Below are 26,911 nucleotides of genomic sequence, written 5' to 3'. Positions count from 1 at the left end.
ACCCCGGCTAGTGGCTCAAAGAATGGAAGGATTCTTTTGGGCACGCACGAAGAAAGCAAACTCGCAAAACAATGTCCAACCGTTATTGTCGTTAGTGTCGTTCCTCCACAGCAGCAGCGCAGGAACGTTCGAAAATGCGCCATGGATCGGATAGAGCTGCAGCCGGCCTCGAATTAAAGTACCGGACGGCAGCTTTCGATGTCCTGAAATCGCACACATCTACAGTCGCTCACTCTTGCACGGTCAGATTTTTGTGTGTTTGACTCACAAGCAGTTGAGGGTGATTTTTGATGGTTGGCATTCTTTGTAAGAAATATTTCAATTTGTGCGAATTTTTTTCTGTAACAATGTTTGAAAATATTTCAACTGAAAACACGTGAAATCATCTTCATTGACTTTGAGAAGTTTGTGACTACATTACAAACCAGCTCATTCACTTCTTCTTTATTGACTCAAGTGTTAAGAGTAACGTCATAGCTAGTAAACGATGTAGTCAAATATTGTTTTTTGCATAGTAAAACAACGTCCAGACGATGAATAATTCATCTAAAATATCACTTGCTGGATCAATTGTCGTGACAGATGAGTAGTATAAAAGCATCGATCAAACTTCAAAAACTATCAAAGTATTATTCCAGCGAAAACGGGTTAGTTCCTCTGATATCGTAGTCTAAATACCTACTTTACTCATCCTACACTTTTCCAGGAATCAAATCAAGATGAAATTCTTCATCATCATGTCCGCCCTAGTGCTCGTAATGGCCAGCGCAGCACCCTTCAATCCGTTCGATCCGTCCACCTGGAATCCCGCTGCTGGTGGCAACAACTGGTGGGAACCGCTAGTTCCGCTACTTCAGCGGATTGCCTCAGCCTTTGACCCGTTACATATTTTCACACCCCAGAATGCAACCGCGGGTTCGGGTTCATCAGCGGCGGCGAATGATACCAACAGTGGTTAGAATCTAGTATGTCACATCCGGATCAGGTCAGTTCAGAGGATGAAAAAATTATAACATTGTTTGGCATAACTCGCTGGTTTGAATCGGCTGAATGTTTATCTGATAATTCGGAACACATACAGAAGGTGGAGCACGGACCCTTCGAAAGCATGTTTGACCCAAAAACTTGAATTGAAAACCCCAAACTTCCTGGTTAAATCACATTCTTAAGAATTTATTGCGGAAAATTTTATAGAACAGGTGGAACACTAAAAGCCTTGGTCCACCAGGCGACTTGAAATACGAAATGGCACTTGAAATAGGACATAGGAAATAGGTAATAGGAAATAGGAAATAGGAATTGAAATTGTACTTGAAGAACCAGAGTTTAAATTTGACTTAAAATTGAACCTAAAATTGGTATTAAATTAGATTTCAAATTGGGATTAAAATCGGACACGCAATTGAACTTGAACATGACATTGGACATTAAATTAAACTTGAATATGGACTTGAATTTAAACTTGAAGTTTTACTTCAAATCAAACATAGACACGAAATTAGACGTGAAGTTTAACTTGAAGTTATAATTAATGTTATTGATTGACTGAGATATATTGTATTGTGGATTTTCGGCTTTTCAGTCAGTTTTATATCAAAAACGGCTTTTTTATAATTATAATTAATATTTTCCGTCTTATTCTATCACAGGTTCTACCACTTTTCTGTGCCGTTTTATCTTTTCCGGTTCCATTTTCAACTCTTTTTTTCGTTTTGTCTTCTTTTTCTATATAATTTTCTTGATTTTTGTTCATACTTTCCTTCCGTCTTATTCCTTTTCTCTCTATTTCCTTTTTTCTGCCCAATGTTTCCTGTTACATTGTTCTATCAATTTTCATTTCCTTTCCCATTTTGTCATATTTTCAGCCCTGTTTCTCCTCACTTTTTCATTTGCTTTTGTTATTGTTTTTCCCGTTTTCAGTCTTTTCTCTTCTATTTATTTCCTTTTCTCGTTTCATTTCTTTCTAACTCATTTTATCATCTTTCCATCTTGTTTTTCATTTTCGTCTGTTACGTGTTTTCCTCTTTTCCTTAAGTATTTTTCCATATTTTGTCCTATATTTCTTCTTTTGGATCCTCTTTTTAAGTTTTCTTTGTTTCCTCTGTAAGTTATCTTATTTCTCTCGCACAATTATTCGTTTCCCTTTTGGTTGCTCTGTTTTGGTCCTTGCATCGTTTTCCCACGTTTTCTTTCGCATTGTTACTTTGTTGTGCACGCAGTTCCCTCTTTCTCTTCTTGTCCTGTTCCATTTTCGCCCTTTTTTGATTCCAATGTGTCTAAAACGTCTAAGGTCTGAAGCATTTTTTGTTTTTTCCACGTTTTCAGGTTCGTTTTTGTCATTATCTGTCCCGTTAGACATATTTTTCCTTGGATCCCAGCTTTCGATGAGAAAAAACTCTTTAACTTCTTTTTCATCCCGTTTTTCGTTTGTTCTGTTCTGCCTCTCAGTAAATCTTGCTTTTCTTCCTTTTCTGTATTTCTATTCCGTTTCATCTCGTTTGTCTTTCGTTTTAGTTTTTTTATATCCAAATTTCTCTTTTTCTGTTCCGTTTTTCCTTTTTTCATTCTCGTTTCTCCTCTTTCCTGCTCTTATTTTCTCTCTTTTTCTATTTAACGTTTTCTGTTCATCTTTCTCTATTTATATTCCCTTTTTCCCGTTTTCCTCGTTCCGTCTGCAGGTTTTCTTACATCTCTCGCTATTTTCCATTTTGGTTTTTCTTGTTCTCTGTTCGGTATTCCATTCTTTGTACCATTTTCTCGCTATTTCTCTCTCATTTTTACTTTTTTCTGCCCGTTCCTTCTAGAGATGAGCGAACGGCTCACGAGCCGTTCAAATGAACCGATTCACAAAAAAGAGCGTTCAAACGAACGGCTCTTGAAAAAGAGCCACGTTTTCTCAATCGTATTTTACCGAACTGTCAACCTGCCGAACAACGAACTGTGAGCCATGAGCCGCTCATTTGAATCGGTTCGTAGCAGCAAATGAACGGTTCGGAGCCGCTCACACAAAAGAGCCGTTTTGCCCACCTCTAGTTCTTTCTGATCCTTTTCTCTTCTTTTCTTGTTTCGGTTTTCGCCCTATTCCTGAGTCCTGATTTTGCTCCATTTTTTTCGTTTTTCCTTCTTAGATGCATGTTTTTTATAATTTTCTATCCCATTCGACTGTTTTTTCTTTGGTCCCAGTTTTCGTCTTTTACCCCTTGTAATGTCTTTTCAATTCCGTTTTTCGTTTTGCTCTGCCCCGTTCTGTCTCCTATTATGTCCTGCTTTTCTTCCTTTTCTGTCATATTCTGTTTGTCTATTCCGTTTTATCCCCTCCCGTTTTATATTCCAATTCAGTTTTTTTTCTATCCAACTTTTTTCTTTTTGTGTCCCGTTTTTCGTCTTTTCTATCCTCGTTTCTTCATTACCTTACTCTCGTATTTTCTCTTAACTTTTCCTCCAGTTTTGTTTATTTTTCTCTTTTTATATCCTCTTTTTCTCGTTTTCCTCGATAGGTTTTGCTATTTCTCTTACGCTATTCTTCTTTTCCCTTTTGGTTTCTCTTGTTTTCTGTTCCCCATTTCTTTCCAGCCTTCCTTCTTTCCTTCTTTTTCTTAGTATTTCTTACGTTTTTCTGCCTGCTTTTTCCTATTTCTTTCCTGTTCTTTTGCTGATCATTTCCTATTCCGTTTTTCACCCCTCTCCTGAGTACTGGTTTCCTCTGTTTCGTTTTTCGTCATTTTATTTTTCCTCGATTTCAGGCCCGTTTTTTGTCATTTTCTGTTTCTTTCGATTTTTTTTCGATTCAAGTCTTCGTTTATTTCCCCTTTTAAACCTCTTTTCTATCTTGTTCCGTACCTCTTATTCCTCCTACTTTTTTCCTTTTCTGTCTCTTTCTGCTTTTCCATTTCATTTTATCCTTTTATTCCGTTTTCTATCAATTTTTTTTTGTTTTTCTGTCCTGTGTTTCTTAAAGTTCTTGCTCCCGCATTTTCTCTTTTTCTTTCCTTATTTTCTTTCCGTCTTTCTCACCTATTTTTCGTTTTCCTCGATTTTTTTTCTTATTTCTTTTACGCTATTCTTCTTTACCGTTCTGGTTTCACTTGTTTTCAGTTCCATATTCTTTTCCATTGTTTTCGCTCTTCTATCAATTTCTCATTTTTACTTTTTTCTGCCTGTTTTCTCTTTCACTGTTCCTTTTCTCTTCTTTTCTGTTCCGTTTTGCATCATTTTGAGGAGTCCTGATTTTTGCCTATTCCGTTTCTTCGTTTTTCGTCGTGTTCAGGCCCATTTTTTTGTCTTTTTCTGACTCGTTAGGCTTTTTTCCCTATTTCAATTCCGGTTTCTCCATTTCTAACTTCTTTTCTATCATACTTTTCGTTTTATCTGTTCAGTTCTGCCTCTAATTATGTCCTGCTTTCTATGTTTTTCTGTCACTTTCTGTTTTTATGTTCCGTTTTATTCCTTTTCTTCCATTTTCATTTTTTTCTTATTTTACTCCACTTATCCTCTTTTCTATTCTCATTTCGCCATTTTCCTGTTCCCGCGTTTTCTTTTTGTCTTTTTCTCCTTTTCTATCCTCTCGTTTCTTGTCCCGTTTTTCTTCTTTTCTGTTAAATTTATCCTCATTTTTTTCTTCTTCTTTTCATCGTTTTCGTAATTGTTTTTCTTACTTTTATTTCATTATTCTTCTTCCGTTCTTTTCCATTTATCAGTTTTTTATGTCCAGCTTTCTCGCTTTTTACTGCTCTTCCTCTTCCTCTTCCTGGACAATGAATTACTTTTCATAGTTTGTTTATCATTTTTCTCTGTTCTTACAATGTACGTTCTTCACCAAAAACACAATTACTTCCTCATATGAATTTCTTTTTCTCTCCCGTTTTTTTTCTTTTCCACTTTTTTTCTTTTTATGTCCCGTTGTCGCTACCATGACGTTTTTTATTTGTCACGTTTTCTGTGCTCTGTTTCGTTTTACTTTTTTGCTTCTCTTTCCTCTTCCCTCTTTCTCCCAAGCCTTCCTCTTCCCTCTTATGCTCCCTGCTTATGCGCTTGCTCATAAATATACAAACACTAAAATAGCGGCGTGAGTTCGCCAAAGTGTCATTGGTAAACGATATTGTTTCACACCGTATATATTCTATAGAAATTTTATCTAAACTCAGCTTTTACGTACCGAACCATCAACTGCATAACCGAAATATATTTAGCACAAGTCACTGCCATACAAACTATGCCAAATTCGGGCCTTTAAATCAGATGATGATCGCCTATAAGCAACATTGCGAAAATATTGACTTTACTATGTCTAAATTAAAATTAAAACAATACTTTAATTCTATGCGTTAAGTGCAAAAATAGTAAGCAATATTATGTAATTAAAAAGTTACACTGTTCAGTTTTCTTTGTAGATTGTATTGTAGAAATATTACAAGTATTACATATTAATATAATATAAGCGTAATAACTAATGTAATGTATAATATAATTGCATCTTTCTAGAGTGTAGCAAGAGAAGGACTGCAAGAGAAGGAGACTAGCTCTAGGTCTATCGTTGATCCAAATGTGAATATGCTAAGAAATTTTACTAACAATTTCATGAGAAACTGTTTGTTCGTACAGTCTACCGTTTGATTCATGAGATATGAATTTTCAAGTTATGAACCAAATTTAGTATAACCCAACTTTTAACCATAAGTCAGAAATAACAAAAGTAATCATAAAAATTTTTTCATTGAACAATTAGAAATTGATAAAAAAATATCCGAAAGAATATATAATAAATTTTCTGCAGTTTCCGTAGTTGTGCAGCATATGTGCATGAAATTTTCTCGTGCGTATTGGAACAATAAGTGACTAAAATTAAGGCGCAATCAAAATTTAGCAATTTTTGCAATTTTTGAAAACAGTAAATATTTTCGATTAGTCAATCTAGCTTCTAGTTTCTAGCAAAACCATTCTAGTTGCGTTCTGACACGAAAATCGATTGATAATCACTTTATTCTGCAACTCACAGTTTGCTCTGATGAATTGTTGTTTGGTAACCAATAAAAAATGCTAGAAAACGGCAATATGACCTCGCAAAAAAAAATGATTTCGGGGTTTATACTAATATTCTTCATAATAGCAGCAATAAATCTGATTGGTCAGGGTGTGGCAACTCGCAACATTAATAGCACCAGAAAACTAACAGTTTTATTGCGGTTTGACAAACTACCGCAATAAGATTAACTTGGATTGGTGTGTCATATTGTATCACAACGCTCAATTATTCCTACTTCTCGCAAATATAATCGCGAATTAAAATACAATATTTTTATTTCAGTACAAACTGACATGTCGTACCTCGAAATAAAAATAAACTGGAAATATTGTAGAGAAATGCTGTTAAGCTCGAGCCACCAGAACTTTCTTTCGAAACACGTATTCTTATTTTTATTTATTTATTTACTATTTGATGGGGCTTTCAACCGTTGGTTGGTTCGCCCCAAACGTATTCTTAAACTAAAGTCTAAAATTCTAAAGCACAATTCATTTTGTGATAGAGAATATAGAACTATCGGACCCCGGACTCTCAATTCACTTTATTCAGGTCGATTTCGAGTTTTTCGAGGGTTTGAAGTGATGCTTGCTAACAACGTAGCTAAAAATTTCAGCCTTATTAACAAGGGCACATGAAGTCCTTGTCAAAGGCGAGGATCCCAATCAGCAGGAACGATTTGCCACCGATTTCCCGATTAATTAAGACATTTTGCCAACAGTTCAACAACTGCGCGCTAAATGCGATTGCTTCTGGCTGAACGTGCCACAACGAATAGGATTAAGTTGCGACACATTTTTTTTCGCTTTCTTCACTTTTTGAAATGGTTTAATTTCCTTTTTTCTGCTTGAATTTATAATCTTACAAACGAACGTATTTGAGTCTCGACCCAGGTCGAGGGTCAACAAGCAACGCATAATTATCGATTTTCTGAGTCCCAGAACTAGAAAGCACGCACGCACGGGGCCGGCTTTTGAATCTCTCGTTCTCAACAAGCGTGTCCGAAGGATAATGAGATCGAGATCCGATCGGTTTTTCAAAGTCGTTCAAATGCTTGGATGGAGAGCGTACTTTTAATCCTATTAGCCGGTGCGAAGATTGCGTAACCGTGTACGGTCAGCTTTCCGGCACACACACACGATAAAGAACCGAATCGGACAGGGCACATAATTCATATTTTTCTTTTTTGACACCCTGGTTGAGCCTAGTTGAGAATGGTCGGCACATGCCAAAAAAAAACTGCGCATAAGATATTATGCTGGGGGAGGAAAATTCCAGCGAATTAATTAAAACGACTGACGGTTGGTAATGAATCAATCGGATGTACGGGATCCGCATAGAACGAAGGGAGGAGGATCGCAAGTTGGGAAAACAAAAATGATCGAAGGACCAACATAAAACTTTTTTTTTCGTCCGTTTTGCATTTCTCCTTACCCGTCGTGGTCGTCGTCGTCGCTTGATTTTGGGATAAAAATCATGCATCTGTTGTCGAGTGCGGAATGATGTGGCACTTTTTCTGGGCAGAACCACCACCAGCGGTGAGCATTTGCTGGCTGGAATAGGAGAATAAGCGCTGCAGCAGGAGGAGGAGGTGGGCAATGTGTGTTTTAATGATAGATGGATAAAAGGTCCTGAATTTTTGGCAGCATCAGCAGCAGCAGCAGCAGCAGAACCAGGGAAAGTAACCACATCGTCAACACCTACGAATTTGCTGGATGCAAAAATAGAAATGCATTTATTTTGGTTGAATGTTGACGTTGTTAGTTGGCAGGATGTGGAACGAGTGCGGTGCTTCCATGTGTCAGATGGATAGAACAGATGAAAGTAGGTCTTTGTGCGTCTGAAAAGGATTCCATTCGAAACGGACTGTAGAAAGGGGTATGAATGATTATGTAGTTTTGCAACAATTGCCACAGAACTGTGCAGCTTTCAATGTAGCTGAATGCCCTCATTGAGAGCGGGAAAAAACTATAAAGCACCGGACATTCCAGAAATTGAGAAATTTAATGCGAACAGTGTCACAAACTGTTTGTGATTAGCACTCTGCTAAATAACTGGGAAAGTATTGGTGTAAAATTAGGGCTTACGTAAGGCCATCTGATCAAATAACTCCGAAACATAGTACCTAACGCTATTACCCAAGTATGAATATAGTTTAAAAAAGAGAACAAACCATACCAGACATTCTCGATTTACAATATTATTTATCCAAATTTTGACTTTTCACCTGGCTTTATTGTCGGAGTTTTGCTTAGTAGATGCTCATTTAACTAAAACGCCTCAATGAAACAGAATTCGAAAAAGTAGTGTATAGGGGCAGTTGTCGAGTTAATTATTATCTACAATATTGTTGAAGAAAGTACAATTTTATCTTTTGTATTTACAGCGCTATGGGGCTGCTAGCCCGTTGGTAACGAAAAAACGCTCATTGGCTACCAACGGGGTAGCAGCCCCAGAGCGCCGTAAATACAAAATACAAAATAAATACTTTCTTCAACAATGTTAGATAATAATTAACTCTACAATTACCCTTTAGACTACTTTTTCGAATTCTGTTTCGCTGAGGCGCTGTTAAAATGAGCATCTACTGAACAAAAAATCGAAAATGAAGCCTATCGATTCATCGGTTTTCGAATCTCGATTTTTGATCTTCGACTTCCAAGTTACAAGTTCTGCTACTCAAGATTCGACTTTCTATTTTTGACTTTCAACAACCAATTCACAAATTTGTACTGCCAAATGGCGAACTCCGACTTCAAACTTTGACTTTCTAAAATTCAACATTAGAAGTTTTATTTTCGTCTTTCGATTTTCAATTGCTCACCTTTGATTTTCAACTTTCGATTTACAATGTTAGATTTTCTAACTTGCCTGCGACTTTCAACTCTTAAATTCGTGACCTCCGGCCGACGCAATACTGTACGCCTCTTTTTCTGTTCATCTCTTTTGTTTTTCACCATTCAGCATTGTTCCGATTTTCGACTTGCGATTTCTGACCTTCGAATAGCGCCTTTCGATTTTTGATTTCCGATTTCCGGTTTCAGACTTCCAACTTTCGAATTTCGACCATCTACTGCCGAGTTTTGATTTCCGACTTACGACTTCCGCAGTCCGCTTTCCTGCTTCTGGTTTACATTTCCCTACTTGAAACGTTCGAGTTTTGACTTGCGACTTCCAACTACTTTTGACTTTTGAATTTTGACTTTTGACTTTCAATTTACGACTCTCAACTGGTCGAGATTTAGGGGTTTCGACTTCCAACACTGCTTTTTATTTATTGATACTCTCGACTCACATTAGTCTTTTGTTTTTTGTCTTTCGTTCTTCGTCTTTCGTCGTTCCTCCTCCTTCCTCCTTCCTCTTTCTTCCTTCTACCTTCATCTTTCCTCTTTCCTCGTTCATCATTGCTCTTTGCTCTTTGCACTTTGCTCTTTGCTCTTTGCTTCTTCCTCTTTCCTATGTCCTCTGTCGCCTGTCCTCTCTCCTCCGTCCTTTGTCCTTTGTCCTTTGTCCTTTGTCCTTTGTCCTTTGTCCTTCGTCCTTCGTCCTTTGTCCACTGTCCTCTGTCCTCTGTCCTCTGTCCTCTGTCCTCTGTCCTCTGTCCTCTGTCCTCTGTCCTCTGTCCTCTGTCCTCTGTCCTCTGTCCTCTGTCCTCTGTCCTCTGTCCTCTGTCCTCTGTCCTCTGTCCTCTGTCCTCTGTCCTCTGTCCTCTGTCCTCTGTCCTCTGTCCTCTGTCCTCTGTCCTCTGTCCTCTGTCCTCTGTCCTCTGTCCTCTGTCCTCTGTCCTCTGTCCTCTGTCCTCTGTCCTCTGTCCTCTGTCCTCTGTCCTCTGTCCTCTGTCCTCTGTCCTCTGTCCTCTGTCCTCTGTCCTCTGTCCTCTGTCCTCTGTCCTCTGTCCTCTGTCCTCTGTCCTCTGTCCTCTGTCCTCTGTCCTCTGTCCTCTGTCCTCTGTCCTCTGTCCTCTGTCCTCTGTCCTCTGTCCTCTGTCCTCTGTCCTCTGTCCTCTGTCCTCTGTCCTCTGTCCTCTGTCCTCTGTCCTCTGTCCTCTGTCCTCTGTCCTCTGTCCTCTGTCCTCTGTCCTCTGTCCTCTGTCCTCTATCCTCTGTCCTCTGTCCTCTGTCCTCTGTCCTCTGTCCTCTGTCCTCTGTCCTCTGTCCTCTGTCCTCTGTCCTTTGTCCTTTGTCCTTTGTCCTTTGTCCTTTGTCCTTTGTCCTTTGTCCTTTGTCCTTTGTCCTTTGTCCTTTGTCCTTTGTCCTTTGTCCTTTGTCCTTTGTCCTTTGTCCTTCGTCCTTCGTCCTCTGTCCTCTGTCCTCTGTCCTCTGTCCTCTGTCCTCTGTCCTCTGTCCTCTGTCCTCTGTCCTCTGTCCTCGGTCCTCTGTCCTCTGTCCTCTGTCCTCTGTCCTCTGTCCTCTGTCCTCTGTCCTCTGTCCTTTGTCCTTTGTCCTTTGTCATTTGTCCTTTGTCCTTCGTCCTTTGTCCTTCGTCCTTTGTCCTTCGTCCTTTGTCCTTCGTCCTTTGTCCTTCGTCCTCTGTCCTCTGTCCTCTGGTCCTCTGTCCTCTGTCCTCTGTCCTCTGTCCTCTGTCCTCTGTCCTCTGTCCTCTGTCCTCTGTCCTCTGTCCTCTGTCCTCTGTCCTCTGTCCTCTGTCCTCTGTCCTCTGTCCTCTGTCCTCTGTCCTCTGTCCTCTGTCCTCTGTCCTCTGTCCTCTGTCCTCTGTCCTCTGTCCTCTGTCCTCTGTCCTCTGTCCTCTGTCCTCTGTCCTCTGTCCTCTGTCCTCTGTCCTCTGTCCTCTGTCCTCTGTCCTCTGTCCTCTGTCCTCTGTCCTCTGTCCTCTGTCCTCTGTCCTCTGTCCTCTGTCCTCTGTCCTCTGTCCTCTGTCCTCTGTCCTCTGTCCTCTGTCCTCTGTCCTCTGTCCTCTGTCCTCTGTCCTCTGTCCTCTGTCCTCTGTCCTCTGTCCTCTGTCCTCTGTCCTCTGTCCTCTGTCCTCTGTCCTCTGTCCTCTGTCCTCTGTCCTCTGTCCTCTGTCCTCTGTCCTCTGTCCTCTGTCCTCTGTCCTCTGTCCTCTGTCCTCTGTCCTCTGTCCTCTGTCCTCTGTCCTCTGTCCTCTGTCCTCTGTCCTCTATCCTCTGTCCTCTGTCCTCTGCCTCTGTCCTCTGTCCTCTGTCCTCTGTCCTCTGTCCTCTGTCCGCTTTCCTCTTTTCTCTTTCCTCTTTTCTCTTTCCCCTTTCCCCTTTCATTTTTCCTCTTTGCTCTTTTTTGTTTCCTCTTTCCAGAGGAAAAGAATGTCGTCTTTCGTCGTTCGTCTTTCGTCTTTCGTGTTTCGTCTGTTCGGGTTCTGCGCACTCTTGCTTATTGAGAGGCAGTAGCGAGTGTTTGGTTCTTTCAAGACTATCATCTTTCACCAGGCGTCTTTATTCTTTGGACTCCGGGGTCTTTGATACATTCGGAATTTTAGACTTTCGGAACTTTCAGGTTTTCTGTCTTAAATTATGACTTTAGCTTCTGATTATCTAACTTTCAAGTATTTTTTTAATTTCCAGACTTTTTCTTCGTCAGATTTTTCTACTTTTTGAAATTGTGGCTTTTTGACTTTCTATTTTTCTGCCTGACTTTATTGACTTTTTGATTTTTTTGGCATTCGAATTTTCTGACTTCCCAGCTTCTGACTGTCTGACTGTCAGTGTTTCTACTTTTTGATTGTCGAACATTCTGAAGTTATAACTTTTCAGCGTTCTGACTTTAAAGCTTTAGGATATCCGAGCATCATGACTTTTTGACGTTCTGACTTTTTGATTCTTAGAGTTTCTAGCTTTCTGAATTTCAGATGTTCTACCTTTCTCGTACTCTAGTATTTGGCTAGCTCTAGTTCTAATACTCTAGTGTTTGGCTTTAAGATTTTTTGACTCTCTTTATTTTCGATTTACATCCATATTTTCGAAAATACTGATTTTCCGACTTTCTGCCTTTTTGATTTCTGACTGTTTTACTTTCAGACTTCCTTTTTTAACTTTCTAACTTTCTGAGTTTTTGAATTGTTGACTTACTGATTTTCTAACTTTACAGGTCCTAAATTTTTCTTAGGGCTTCCAAAATTTCTAGCTGTTTAACTTTAAGATTTATTGAGTTTTTGTCTTTCTAACTTTTCAATATTCTGTCTTTCTAATTCTCCGAATTTCTGACTTTCAAAGTTTCAGACTTTCTGTTTTTCTGACTTTTTAGCTTTCTGATATCCCGGGTTTCAGATTTTATGAGACTGCCGGCCAAGGATAGTTCGATCACTTTGACTCAATTTTGATTCATTTGACAGTACCGCCTCAGCTGAACCAAATTTGACTAAGTAATGTACGGGACATTTGTAGAACTAGTTATTATCTACAATTTTGCTGAACAAAGTTTTACTGTATCTTTTGTATTTATGGTTCTACAATGCTAGTGTAGAGGTACTTTGCGAAACTTTGCGACATGCTGTAATTCTGACTTTCACATTTTCTTCCCTTCTAACTTTGAGTCTTCCAGGCATTGTGACTTCCCTACTTCTCACTTTTAGCAACATAGAGCCAGAGTGGCTCGTTGCGCATCTTGACATACGCAAGTCGGCATCAACCTGTTTGAGCCAACTATTTTACGTTGGGGCCCCTCTATTCCTGGTCCCGGTGGGGTTTTTGAAAAGAACGGATTTCACTGCATAGTCGTTCGGCATCCTTCCCAAGTAACAATGTAGGTTTTATTGTACTCTTATTGTGATTTTCATGACCAATTTTGGTCATTAAAGTCACCATAAACGTGCAACAAAAACCCAAATTGTTGCTTGGATTCAACCGCCCAGTTAGCTTCGAGGTACGATTCTGGTCTAGCAAGTCAGTCGTCGTTTGTTCGAAACTTGGTAGTGCCTGCAACTCATAGTTCATACCCCTGCGCCACTCTTCGCTTTCCATTTGTACCGCGCCAAAAATAGTCCACAACACCTTTCGTTCAAATACAGCAAGTGCAAGTGTATGTCTTTTGTAAGCAAAGTTACTGTCCCAAGTCTGTAGAATTATGCGGCGTAGGGTCTTGCGGAGGGAAAAGATGGTTCTGATTTCCTGAATTTCTGACTTTCCGAATTTCTGCGTTTCTGTTTTTCTAACTTTCTAGTTTTCTGGTTGTCCAGCTTTTTGACTGTTCAACATTCGCAGATTCAGATGTTTTGATTTTCAAAGTTTCCGGTTTTCTGTCTTTCTGCCTTTTCGATTCCTTGGCTGTCTGACTTTTTGATTTTCGAACTTCTGGTTTCTGATTTTCGAACTTTTTTACTTTTTCACTTTCTTGCTTTCTGACCTTCAAACTTTATTAATCTAATTCTAATTCTAATCTAATCTAATCTAATTTTGTAACTTTCTTTCTTTTTAATTTACTAAATATCCTTCGGTTTAGCTTTCTGAATTTGTAACTTTATGACCTTCTTATTTGCTGACTTTATGAAACCTTTACCTTATGACCAAGTTATGACTGTAGACCTTCTACCTGAAACCTAAGACTTAAGACTTCACCTTTTAAATTTCCGGACTTTAGACGTTAGATTTAAAATTTGAAATCTGGCTTAGGCTTTATACTAGAAAAATCTTCGTTCAAAAAGTTGGAGTTTTACTTTCTATTTTATACTTTATACATTACTTCATACTTTATACTTTATACTTTATACTTTATACTTTATACTTTATACTTTATACTTTATACTTTATACTTTATACTTTATACTTTATACTTTATACTTTATACTTTATACTTTATACTTTATACTTTATACTTTATACTTTATACTTTATACTTTATACTTTATACTTTATACTTTATACTTTATACTTTATACTTTATACTTTATACTTTATACTTTATACTTTATACTTTATACTTTATACTTTATACTTTATACTTTATACTTTATACTTTATACTTTATACTTTATACTTTATACTTTATACTTTATACTTTATACTTTATACTTTATACTTTATACTTTATACTTTATACTTTATACTTTATACTTTATACTTTATACTTTATACTTTATACTTTATACTTTATACTTTATACTTTATACTTTATACTTTATACTTTATACTTTATACTTTATACTTTATACTTTATACTTTATACTTTATACTTTATACTTTATACTTTATACTTTATACTTTATACTTTATACTTTATACTTTATACTTTATACTTTATACTTTATACTTTATACTTTATACTTTATACTTTATACTTTATACTTTATACTTTATACTTTATACTTTATACTTTATACTTTATACTTTATACTTTATACTTTATACTTTATACTTTATACTTTATACTTTATACTTTATACTTTATACTTTATACTTTATACTTTATACTTTATACTTTATACTTTATACTTTATACTTTATACTTTATACTTTATACTTTATACTTTATACTTTATACTTTATACTTTATACTTTATACTTTATACTTTATACTTTATACTTTATACTTTATACTTTATACTTTATACTTTATACTTTATACTTTATACTTTATACTTTATACTTTATACTTTATACTTTATACTTTATACTTTATACTTTATACTTTATACTTTATACTTTATACTTTATACTTTATACTTTATACTTTATACTTTATACTTTATACTTTATACTTTATACTTTATACTTTATACTTTATACTTTATACTTTATACTTTATACTTTATACTTTATACTTTATACTTTATACTTTATACTTTATACTTTATACTTTATACTTTATACTTTATACTTTATACTTTATACTTTATACTTTATACTTTATACTTTATACTTTATACTTTATACTTTATACTTTATACTTTATACTTTATACTTTATACTTTATTTAACTCGCTGCTTGGGTTTTGTGAATAACAATACAATGAAATGAGCTTATTTTCAGCGGCTCTCATTCTGCTGCTATCTCAAGCTCAGGTTCAAGCTCATTCATGACCGCCCTTTTCTCTATCAATGAATAAACACAATGCAGTTGAGACAAGTTCCAAACATTTTTCCCCGTAACTTAAACCTACCGATTTCGTAGAATGCGAACCTGAAGACATCGTTCGCCTAAAATAAAAAACAAAAATCCAAAAAAAAAAACATCACCTGTTTTGGACGTTCCACTGAAACGAACCCGATAACAACAACAATGGCAATAATCGAGTTGCATACCTGATCCTTCGGTGGTTCGGATCCTTAGAAAAAAAAGTGTGCTGATCGAACTGAACCGATGCGATCGGAGGATAGATACAAAAGCCAAAACACATGTGCCGCACTAGATTTTTTTTTTTCATTTCATTTAGTTTGTTCCAATTTTTTATACCCAAGCAGGAGCAGCAGCATCTGATTTCGGCACCACCCGGATCAGGGTGTGTGCGGTTTGCTTCCACGGCGAGCGACCCTCCTCGCATTTGGCCAAACATAGAGAGGAAGTTGTACGTAGGACGCACGCATCAGGTTTCCTTATTCCCCTCGGATCGTCGGATCGGATTTTCCGTCTCCGAAGGTTTTGGATTTTGGAAGGGGAGTTTTTTTAGTTTCAAAATTTTTTTTCGCTTGTTTTGTTTTTTTTTTTGGTTTTAACTTTGCTCAAATCGACCGAGGGGTTCGGTTTTTTCATTACGCAATTGTTGGGCTGCTTTGATCGGTGGTTTATTAGAGGAGTGGAAAATCGGGTTCTCTGTGTCAAGTGGGGTTAATCAGTTGATTTGTCGGTTGTTTTTTTTTTTCGCTGCACGAAATTAATACCGAGGGGTTGGTTTTTTATAGGTTTCTAATTTCTGGCGTGAGGTGTAAACGATTTTTGTGTTGTTATTAGGTAATTTATCCGCCGGGAGGTGACGTGTGTGTGGCGTGAGAAAGGAAAACAGCATTTTTTTTATCGCTGACAGCGATTCATTAGAGGAGGGTTGTTTTTTTTTGTTTTGTTTGGGATTAAACCTGTTGATTCTGAAGTTATCAAAAAAAAGTATGTAATAAATAAACGATTTAACAAGGAGGGGAGAATGACTAGGGAGAATGAGTACGATTTTTACAAGGGCATTTTAAAAGGGGTAAAATATCATCCAATTGAAACACAGCAATGGAGTATTTTCAATTCTGGATAACAATGGATTCTGTGTTGGTATTGATAAACACTTTCAAGCGCAAATAACGATGGCTGTTCAATTATGGCCACTCAATTTTCGGTTGAATAACCTTGACCCAAATTTCAATAAACATTGTTAATCAAATCAGATACCATCTGAAATCATATAAAAAGCTACAGATCCGCATGGATCCGAACAGCTTAGTTGATATTGGAAATTTTTTATTTTATTGAAAAATCTTCGAGAAGAAGCATCCATTGACAACAACAGAAATGATAAATTGTGAACCAATTCACATCTTCCGACTACCGAGTAGGTTACCGACCAACTGTCACTTCTGCTGCTGCTTTTGCTGCTACCGAAACGGGCACCGAACTGACAAATTTTTATCGAAACCAGCTGCGGAAGATGGATGAAAAAACAAACGTGCATCCCTTTTTCGCTACAAATCATTACCGCTCACCTCATTAGCCTTGAACATCAATTTAACTCGCACCCCGCGAATGCGACGGCTCCCGAGTTTTCAAGTGGCGACGCCCTCCGATCCTGGCGCGGATGCAGCAGCCAGCAGCGTGTGTCGCAGATGAACAAATATGATGACTAGCAGCAGCCATAACAAACACTTCGAGCCGGGCTCGATCTGGAAGCGTATTTCATTAAAATACTTCTAGGAAATTTAACACAGCTCAAGTGTCGCACGCGGAAAAGGAAGGGAAATAGCCCGGTGAACTAATTTCACACTCCTGTGACTCGCAGACTGTATCTGTGTGAGACAGTTTTCCAAAACTAGGTCCCCGTGCGCGTATGCCCTTAAGCCGAATCTAGCAGCGCAAAGCGCTGAACAAACTCGTCAGTGTCATCAAACAGACTTGTTCGTCTGTAATGCCCTCCTAATGAGGAAATCATGCCTCGGGAAAAGCTGCTGGGAAAAACTATCAATATGCTAACGGAACGGCTATAAAAAAAGCGATTTAGTCAGGACCCTCGCACGAGTTTTTGTTGTTTCTACATTTCTATAAATATCCTGGCACGAGGCCAGAACTACCGTTCTTCGTATGATACTAACGTGAAGCTGACAGTATCCGATGGGCAAACAAAATCTCGTAAAATATGTCACCCGAAAAAAAGTGTGCAGGCGGAACAAGAGGACTCAACGCGGACGGACGGACCCTCGAGTGCGGCCGAACGGTCTGTAACGGATCGTCAGTGTCGACGAGAGAGAGAGGAGGAAAAAAAGCTGCGGACAACTGCAACTGCAATCCCTCTCGAGCGAGCGGAGTGTGCATTACAAAGCCTCTAGATGCAGTCGCTTTGAGGTTAGTCCTTTTGCATCCTAGCATTTTTGGTTTTTTTTTGCTTTCGTCTTTCCTCGCCGGTTGCTGTGCTGGCCAGTTGGGCCAATCCGGACGGCAGCTGCTTTTTCCCACTTTCGGGTTCGTGCCATCGTAGGTTTGTTGGCGTTTTTCCGCTGTTTTTCGGCTATTTTTGGTGTACTCTTTTAGGTGTTGCCGTAAATAAATAGGTACGATCGGTGGTGGAAGGGTGTGGAGACGTGTGCGGTGGTCACCGGCTGCTGGACCATCGAACGTAAATTAAAATCGAAAACGGTTGTCGAATGTGTATCACAAACTAAAGTAGGGTTTATTTCTAATTCCCGTCGTAGTAAGAAAAGCCATTCTAATTTTCATCATTTGTTGGATGGATTTAATGAATGTACTTCATAAGTTGTGCTGATTTGACTAAAACACACTTACCTTCCGATCCGTGAACTTTGAAATCACTGAAAAGCGATTATTAAAGCATATTATTGAAATTACACAGCTAACTTTATTTCTTAAATTCGTCGTACCGTTTTGAAATCCGTCCATCAAAATTTTTCATCGTCCGAACTAAAAATCACAACAATGCTTACGAAGCCAACGCGCATGTATTTGTGTAGGACGGCATGACAAATGTTATTCTGCAAAATTTTTGCAGGTCAGGCAAGTTTTCCGGGCTGTAGAATAACGACAATGCCTTGCGTGAGTTATTTTCATTTATGAATGACGGAAATTAAAACGATTAGTCGACCTTTTCTTCTTCGTCATACGCAAAAACGTAGGAAATTTGGCTGGTAGGACTTTTTTTTTAATAATAAAAAGCATTTAAATAGATCCCAGCTCACTTTTGTTGATCGCGTAATAGACAACAAACTAAAATATTGGGGAATAACTAGTTTTGCATTGCGTGTCATAAAAATGATTAATTTTGATTAATTTGTGTTGGATATGACGGGAATAGGCAATTACGACAAAGCAGCAACATACCATAGAAGAAAATATTTCTATTGGTGATTTGTACTATCCAGCTTTCCACGAGTGATAATGGCGGCTATTGAGCACAAGTGGGCACAATCTTTTAACATTTATTGCAGGAGCGTTGCGTTCGCCCTGACGGAGTTACTATGGAAACATCCATGATTGTTTGTTGTTCGAGTGTAAAAATGTAAACATTGTTTAATTTTGCAGTTAGAATATTCGAAAAATCGATTTTCTGTTTTATATTTAAGTATGCACACAGAAAATTTGATGCCAATCCGTCAAATATTAACGAAGTTATACGCATATTTGTAACGACGTGTCAGAGCAATTGAAGAAGGAAAGTCGGTGAGCAAGATTTCTCGAAAACGGCTGAACCGAATCGCTTCAAATTTGGACACAAGTGTTCTAAGGTTATACTCTAGAGATTAATCGAAGGTTTTTCCTTACCGATTAATATTTCTCGTTTTATGGACAATTTAAGGGCAAAATTTATGCCCAATTTTTTATGTTTTTTTATGTTTAAGAAGCCGCCATTTCGTCAAACATGATTGTTTAGCTTCGTAAACATTGTTGTGATTTTTAGTTCGGACGATGAAAAATTTTGATGGACGGATTTTAAAACGGTACGACGAATTTAAGAAATAAAGTCCGTTTCGTAATTTCAATAATATGCTTGAAAAATCGCTTTTCAGTGATTTCAAAGGTCACGGATCGGAAGGTAAGTGTGTTTTAGTCAAATCATCACAAGAACTTTTGGAGTATTCATTAAACCCATCCAATAAATGATGAAAATTAGAATAACTTTACTTACTACGACGGAAATTAGAAATAAACCCTATGGCATTGATAGAATATTGATTGAAAAATCTTGTAGGAACGATTGGTTTTTGCTTCCATAGTAGCATGCGATTTATAAAATGTGTTGAAGTCTAAACCTCCTCGTCGTATGAATCAGCTGAAACTATTCGAAAAAATAAGAGATGAAACTCTATACTAGTTACCCAAACAAATCGTTCCAATATTTACTCACTCATCTGTGCCCCGTTTGAGCAAAGGATTCAGATTTCACCCATTACTCAATGACCGCATAGCCCTTTACGTTTCACTCGTCACAATCGAGCATTCCTTCGCTTCCTTCACATCGAGTGGAACAACTGACTGACCATCTCCGCTGACAACGTGTCGAAACGAAACTGAAACCGGAGAGGACAGCGCGCGAGTTTCCGAGGACCGACCGGTGCAGCTTGCGTATTTCCTCCGCACATAAACAACACCAGGACCAGCACACGGACGATTCGATCTACTCCCAGAGGATAATTTTATCCTCGTGCGCGCGCGCGTTGTTTCCTGCTGCAATTTGTTTTCCCTTCAACATCATCTTACACCACCGACAATGCATCTTAAGTATTCATTCATAATGATTGCCCTTACACAGATGCAAACATGACATACACAGACATACAGTCACAGCCATTGGACACTGCAATAAAGGCACAGAACAGGAAGAGAAATTCCCATTCAATCGTCATCATCGATTACCTCTCGGAATCCTCGAAACAGGAAGAACCGAACAACAACAGCGCAACGCTGTTTGTAGGTCTCCTAGAAACCCGGAATCAAAACTGGCATTCTTTGGTGTCCCTCTTGAGGATTTTCCTCCCCCTGCGGTTACCTAAGATGCTGCGAGGCGATGCGATCGAACGAACAATCGAAAGGTAACAATATCCATTATTACGACATTTATGCTTCCAAATTTAGCACAAAAGACGGGAAGGTGCTATTCAGTACGAACACGAGCCCGGCCGTCTCGAACCGAAGGGCAGGGACGAAAGGTCCCCGCAGGGCGTCTTACAAGGGACTTTGGGTCAACTTATGAAACCGAAGATGCTCAATTTTAACGATATTATACGTTATGGATAGCGCAGTTCAGCAATCTTGATCTTGAAGCGTGCGCGCGCTTCCCTGTTTGGATTAATTCACAGCCAAAAAAAAATTTTTTTTCGATGATTTTTTTAATCTATCAAAGTGTGACTGAAACACCTACCTCAGGCGCAGATCAACCGTGATTCTCAAGAGGATTGTTGGTTTTTTTTTTCTTTCAAAGCTTCCAACAGAACAAAATGCACTTTTGTTAGCATTCGATTGCAATTCAGTTCCAGCCAGTCAGTAGGTACTTGGTTACGGTTCCATATGTCGCGCGATCGATACAGGGTCTCGCCAGCAAAAGTCAAGGTATGATTAATGACCTCTCGATTTTCCAGTCCAGCCAGCAACCGCAGGCTTGTTTGTTTTCCCTGCAGGCATGCAGGCCTAGTGCAAACTTTGACTAGTCATCCGCTCATTAGGAGCGGGCTGTTGCCGAACGAGTTGCCGCACTTTTGGGACCTCCGATCGGTGCAATAATAATTGAACTTTTGCCTCACTACCGCCGTCGTCTGCTGTCCGGGACGCACGCCAATGTGCAACCGTTTGGCAAACCGGGGCCGAAGAAGTGGCCTGGGTGGTGATGAGATTGCGAAAATAATACTACAAATAATGAACGACAAAAAGGTCTACAAGACGGGCACGGTCGGGCAGCCAGATGGTTATGAAGTGCGGGTGAGTGTCCCGGTCTGGGTGAGAAATTGGTTGATAATGAGATTTTGTTTGACTTTTGTGGCGAAACAGCGACACAGGCGCTAGCGTTCAGTGTCCAGCAGGAAGGCGCTGACGACGGCTGTGGTCATTTGCATTGATTGCACCGGGCGCTTCGGTGCCAGTAGGCGCAATCGGCCGCTGAAGGGTTTTCCACTTCCGCACAAACCGAGGCGAAAGTGGCAGCGCAAATATGTTATGTCTAAGTACTTCGCATCAGAACGTTTTTCTACCGTTAGATAATTATGAATGCAATTAAATGGAAGGGCGATTTAAAGGTTGGCGGGTTGTAACGCTGATTCACATTCGTGCGGTACGGTGCTGCATTAGTGACCCGTCGATAGCTTGGGATAGCTTAATTATTGGCAAAACTACTTATCGAAGTGGTTTATCGATGCAAAATATATGATGATGGTAACCATTTGGATATAAATATTATTAAAAAAGAGGCTGTTAGAATCAATAGGATCGTAGCAACTGGCCATACAATTGTCATGGACTCTAACAGCTGGCTGCGAAGTCTGTCGTATAAAAAAACAGAAGGTCAAGATTCGATAACGGCATGAAGCACCTAGGCTTTGCTTTATTATTAAAAAAAATTTTTTCCACTATAAAAAAATATGTTTTTGTCATTTCGAAAAATAAAAACTACTTGAATTTTAAATACTACTTTGATCCCCATTTGCCTAAAGTCTAATAATTACCAACCTCTACTTTGGATTGTGCATTTCACACACTAAAATTTATTTTGTACAGAAAAAATGTTCGCTTTGATAATAAACGTGCACTAAAAGTTACGATCAGCGATCAGATTATCAGAATCGACATCATCAATATTTCATCATCAATATTTCCGAAACTGGTCACTATTCTGCGAAACAAAAGTATGCTCACCTACATTTAGTTCGTGAATACTAGCACTAATAGACGCCAGCCGAAACGTTGCTTTCTAAAAGATGGCGCCGTTCTAGTGGTACACTCAAGCCCCGGTAATCTGAAAAATCTGGTTAAGCTTAGGCGAATTCTATTCAATTTCACATACGCACAAGGCGCGCACCCGATGAACTTGTTGTTTTGATTTGACGAAAATAAACGTTTTGAAAACATTTCGAACATGCGCGAATTCACAAAGTCCGGATTGTAGAAGAGGAAATTGGCTTAACAGTTTCAACTAAAGTGGTCTATTTTGGGTGCTGGAGAGATGTAAATTGCATATGATTGCTGTACGGGTTGAACTAGGTTATACAGGGTGTTAGGTAGCTTAGTGCGGATATTTCAGCGGGTGATAGAGGCCCACATTTGACAAAAAAAAAATCCTTCTACGCATATGGTCAAATCTCAAGCGTTACAGAGTTATTGAACATTTTTAATTTTCGGTTCTGTTTGCCTTACATTAGCGCTGGTACAAAAATTATGCTAGCTAGCTCAATTCAGTTACCTTCTCTCGAAAGCTGAGAAAGTTTAGTATTAAAAGTTGGTCTTAAACCTTCTACAATTTATAAACTTTTTAGAAGCAAAAAGCTTTGAAATGAGTGTTTCTCAAAACGTTTTTATCGAATTTCTCCTAAAAACGTGTGATAAAACTAATAACTTTTGTTAACAATTTTAAAGCTCTGGTACCGTTCTACAATTCGTTCTTTGAAGTAAAATGCCTATCTCTTTCAGTTTCGTTGAAATTTCATTTTAAACGTATCGTGTTGAGTGTTGAATTAGTATCGGAAAACTGCACGAACTCAAACATCACGCATAGCACACTAGATTACCGCATGCGACGAACACAATCTGACAGGTATGTAAAACAACAATGGCAACAACATTGTTTTTCATAAATTTATGGTTCGCTCCACTTTTGCTTGCATAGTCCCGCAAACCTCAAGCCGGTTATGTTTATTCGCAGGCAGCAACTCTTGAACCTATAATGTGGAAAGAATGCATTTTTACCCCATTCGTCATGCTCCACAGCTCCAGGGTGACATGGGACCTTGTGCTTGTCTTGAGATCATTTCTCACGAGTTGCAAAATTTTATACTCAATCGCTGACGCCACTTGCTGATGATGTTCCCCTCGAAGCCTCGTTGAAAACAATGTTCCTTCTTGTCAGCGACGGTCTGTTCTCGTAGACGTCCGTGAATTAACGGGTGACAACTAAACTTTTGGAATTTTTTCGAGGCCCCTAAACTCAAAAATAAACGAGCTCAGAGAGAAATGAGAGTATGTATATGTTAGCTCTCTCTCTCTCCTCTTTTTGTCAATATTTTTTGTTTCATTTATACTTGCCCAGTTTTGCTTAAAATGGCGTTGAAACAAAAAGCATCTCGGGAGCGCGGTGTACACTTCTACGAACTGCCACAGAAACCTCGGTAAAAAGTATACGGTACAACATTTAAAAAGCGAATATGTTGCGGCTTCGACTGTTTACCATATCCTAAGATGCCCAATAACTATTCGCAAGCAAGGTAGTGGAAGATCAGCCAAAATTATGGACGCTGAAGGACATCGTTCTCTTTCTCGAGCCTTCTACAACAAGCCCTCTGGTTTGGCTTTCAATAAGATATGCACCAGACGAATGTTTGAAGAAAATTTTGATCCTGTTTCTACGAAAACATCATGCAAATACACAATACGTGTTTTGACCGGAAGAGCATGATCGCATTACGCCAAAAAACACAACCGTTCCTGAATACCCATTCGATCCCATTTGTACCCTAAAGCCACGAGCCGACAAATCTTTCTCAGTACGCTCAATCGAAGATTTCTTCGGGATTTTGAGTTCCTTGGTGTACAAAAATAACTGGAGAGCCACGAATTGCAAACAGTTGATTGGTAGAATCAAGAGATGCATTCGCAAAGTTGACATGACGGCCGTACAACACTCCTATTCCGACATCAAACGGAAGCTGAACCGAACAGCCGATTACGGACCGTTTCCAAATGTTCACTAATTTTTTTTTTCAACAATGGACAATGTATCTTTAACTTCAATAAATCAGATCTTCTTCATGTATCTTTATCTTTTTTGACAGTTTCAGAAAAAAATCCAAAATTTTAATTGTCACCCGTTAATATCATTGTGGAACAAAACGAACACTTCTGGATTTGTGTCAACTTACTTGAATTAGGTAGCTGATGATCAGAAAATCTACAACAAAACTGCTTCAGGACCGTCGTTGCTACATAATTAGCGGAGCCATAACAAAGGTGAGTTGTCCGCAGGTTCTCTTAATATTTTAATGTAGTATTAATCGTTTTCAGAAACGTCCCAGAGAGACCTGAGAAGTCTTGCGTAGAAGGACCACAACTATAAGCAGAGCTAATCTTTTCTTCGCACACTGGAGACACGGAACTATTTGCTCCGTGTCCCAAAGAGGATATGCGACAGGCAATTATATAGACTGCAACAATTTGCTCCGTGACCTTGAGAGCATGCGTTCGGTAGCGCTCCGGCAGAAAAAGAAAGATGAAACCAAACTGATGCTCACTCGGCGGCACAGCAAAAGCTACAAAAAACTCGTCGCATCGGAGAAGGTAACATCCGACTGAGACGGAGAGAGAGAGAGAGAGAGATCGAATCGGTTCATCTTCAGCGCTTTGCCAGTAAAACACCGAGAATTGAGGTTCTTTGCAGAGCACGACAGAGGCCTGGAGAAATTTGACAAAAAACGCCTTCTAAAACACTTATTTCAAAGCTTTTTAACTTCTAAAAAGTTACTAAATTTCATAAAGTAGGAGGTTTAAGAGCAATTTTCACTACAAAATTTTTTCAGCTTTCGAATGAAACAAACGAAATCGAGCTAGCTAGCATAGTTTTTGTAATAAAGTTAATTAAAGACAAACAGAACCGTAAACCAAAAATGTTTAATAACTCTGTAATCTGTAATTTTTTTTATAATATTGTACACATAATTTTGTGTTTTTAAAAAGTAAAACAAAAATTTTATTTTTGATTCTCACCCTAAAGACAGAAAATACCTTTCAGACATTCTGCTACCCACACACTCGCGTACGCACATTCTCATATCGTCTTCCTGCATAGCTTATTCCCGAGTCAAAAAACTCGCGGATACAAATTTTGCATTACTTTTGCTTCTTCTTCATCATCTTTGCCCTCGATTCTACTCACGGGCGGGAGCACGAGCCGTCGTGAGTAACCGGTATCAGCAGATCGGGCTGCAACGACGAACGACGAGTGACGACTGTAGCTGTTAGCTAAACACACACTCGCAAAAATTCGTTGCAGTGCATGAAGAAATAAAAGTAGGAGTTTTAAAGGGATGCTTACGCCGGCGTGTTCGTTAGAATGACTACGCGTGTGTGAAAAAAATAGACCACACAAGTGTGGGCTTCGCATCGCTGCATACGAGTACAACAATTTCGCAGAAATGATTCATTATTGTATATAACGCTTGATTATTGTGTGTGACGCTTGATCAGTTTTTAATGTAGGGTATCCCGGGGCAAATGGGACCTACAAAAAGCAAAGTTTGGGTTTATTCCACTGTGTTATCTATACTTATGATTATTTCAAAATTCTTTCAGCACAGAAAGTCTTCACTGGTATCACTTCGAAGTATTAATTACGAAAAAGGCCTATCAATTTACATGAAATGGTCCCATTTACCCATTTACCGGGGCAAGTGGGACCTATATTCAAATTTGATTATAAAGCCTTAAATAACAGAAAATTGTGTAAGTTAATATACAGAAATGTGAAAGCATTGCAAGAAGCAATCATAAACAATATTTGTACGAATGGTTTATTCAAAAATAGCGTAACAAAATCAGATCACAACGGGCGACTTTATAATTTATATAAAACACAGATCGTAAGCAATTACGCTGTAAAGGATTATTGTAATGAAATGTAGTTGAATATGTCGTTGTATCCAATTCTTTCGGGACGTTATTTAGGATTAACCATTGTTTAATAGCTCGAAGATACGATTATGATCTGTTTGTTCTACCATGCCCAATTCGGTAGAGCTACTAATAAGAGATAGTTACGCTATAATAAGCACAACGCTTTATTGTTTCAATTCCAGTTGCAGATTTGCTGAATTATATCAAATTTGCTTTTCCAAATTCAATTAACATCGTTTAGGTGTAACCAAAATGTGACCAAACTGTTTGTTCCCTCATAAGCTGTGCTAAAGATCTTCTTTTTTGGGCGCCCTTAGTTTAGTCCTTTTCGGTTTTATTTTAAAGCTTTACTAATGTAAATATTATGTATTTGAACTGAAAATGTTCGGTAGTACATCTAAAAAATGTATTAAGACTGGAAGTTTTTTGCTGAAACACTTTACTTTTAATAGGTCCCACTTGCCCCGGGTACTTTGAAGTGCCGACCTTATTTCGATCCATTTTTTTAATTGAAGTTTTTGGAGCATCTTAGTAGAATACGAAGCCAAAAATTAAAAAAGTTCGAAGTTCGAAAACAGATACTGAGGAAGCCTGCAAGTCGAAGGCGAAATACGTATCTGTCGTGAATAAAATATACATAGTAGAATTAAATTGGATAAGTTTTCTTCTTTTTTAATTTTACATTTTTTTAATGCCGTTTGTCAAATTAAACAATTAGTTTTCGGGTGTAATTTGTGAGTGTATTAACATTATGTTTACCTACTGTCAGAAAAACATGTACTTTTACGTATAGCCTGTGGCCAAAATATCATTTATAGAAAGGTGCGTCAAACTTACAACGCAAATTGAAAATAATGATCAAATTTAAAGTCCAATTTTGGTGTTTGTAATGCCTGTTATAAATAATCTATAATTTTAATACATGGGTTTGAGTTGTATCTTTCATTTCTAGTGAGGTTCGGTTTGAGAAAAT

The 26,911-nt window shown here is 38.3% G+C and overlaps 2 protein-coding genes across 2 annotated transcripts in view; one reads left to right on the top strand and one right to left on the bottom strand.

Annotated features, from left to right (window-relative positions):
- LOC128738265 (whirlin) overlaps nt 1-26,911 on the bottom strand; it is a 160,864-nt gene that overhangs the window by 62,481 nt on the left and 71,472 nt on the right. The gene's annotated exons all lie outside the window — the stretch shown is intronic.
- Nucleotides 561-1,109, top strand: LOC128738266 (uncharacterized). Its single transcript, XM_053833272.1, has 2 exons — nt 561-647; nt 707-1,109. The coding sequence occupies exons 1-2, from the start codon at nt 583-585 to the stop codon at nt 957-959; spliced, it is 318 nt and encodes a 105-aa protein (XP_053689247.1). The 5' UTR covers nt 561-582; the 3' UTR covers nt 960-1,109.

This window comes from Sabethes cyaneus, chromosome 2, assembly GCF_943734655.1.
Source record: "Sabethes cyaneus chromosome 2, idSabCyanKW18_F2, whole genome shotgun sequence".
Lineage (NCBI taxonomy): Eukaryota > Metazoa > Arthropoda > Insecta > Diptera > Culicidae > Sabethes > Sabethes cyaneus.
The sequence above is the reverse complement of the archived record's forward strand: the minus strand, read 5'-3'. Positions and strand labels throughout refer to the sequence as shown.

Excerpts from the sequence above, each read along its gene's own strand:
- LOC128738266 (XM_053833272.1), top strand. The coding sequence starts at position 583 with ATGAGTAGTATAAAAGCATCGATCAAACTTCAAAAACTATCAAAGTAT. Across the intron at positions 648-706 it reads TATTATTCCAGCGAAAACGG|GAATCAAATCAAGATGAAAT; the intron begins GTTAGTTCCTCT and ends ACACTTTTCCAG.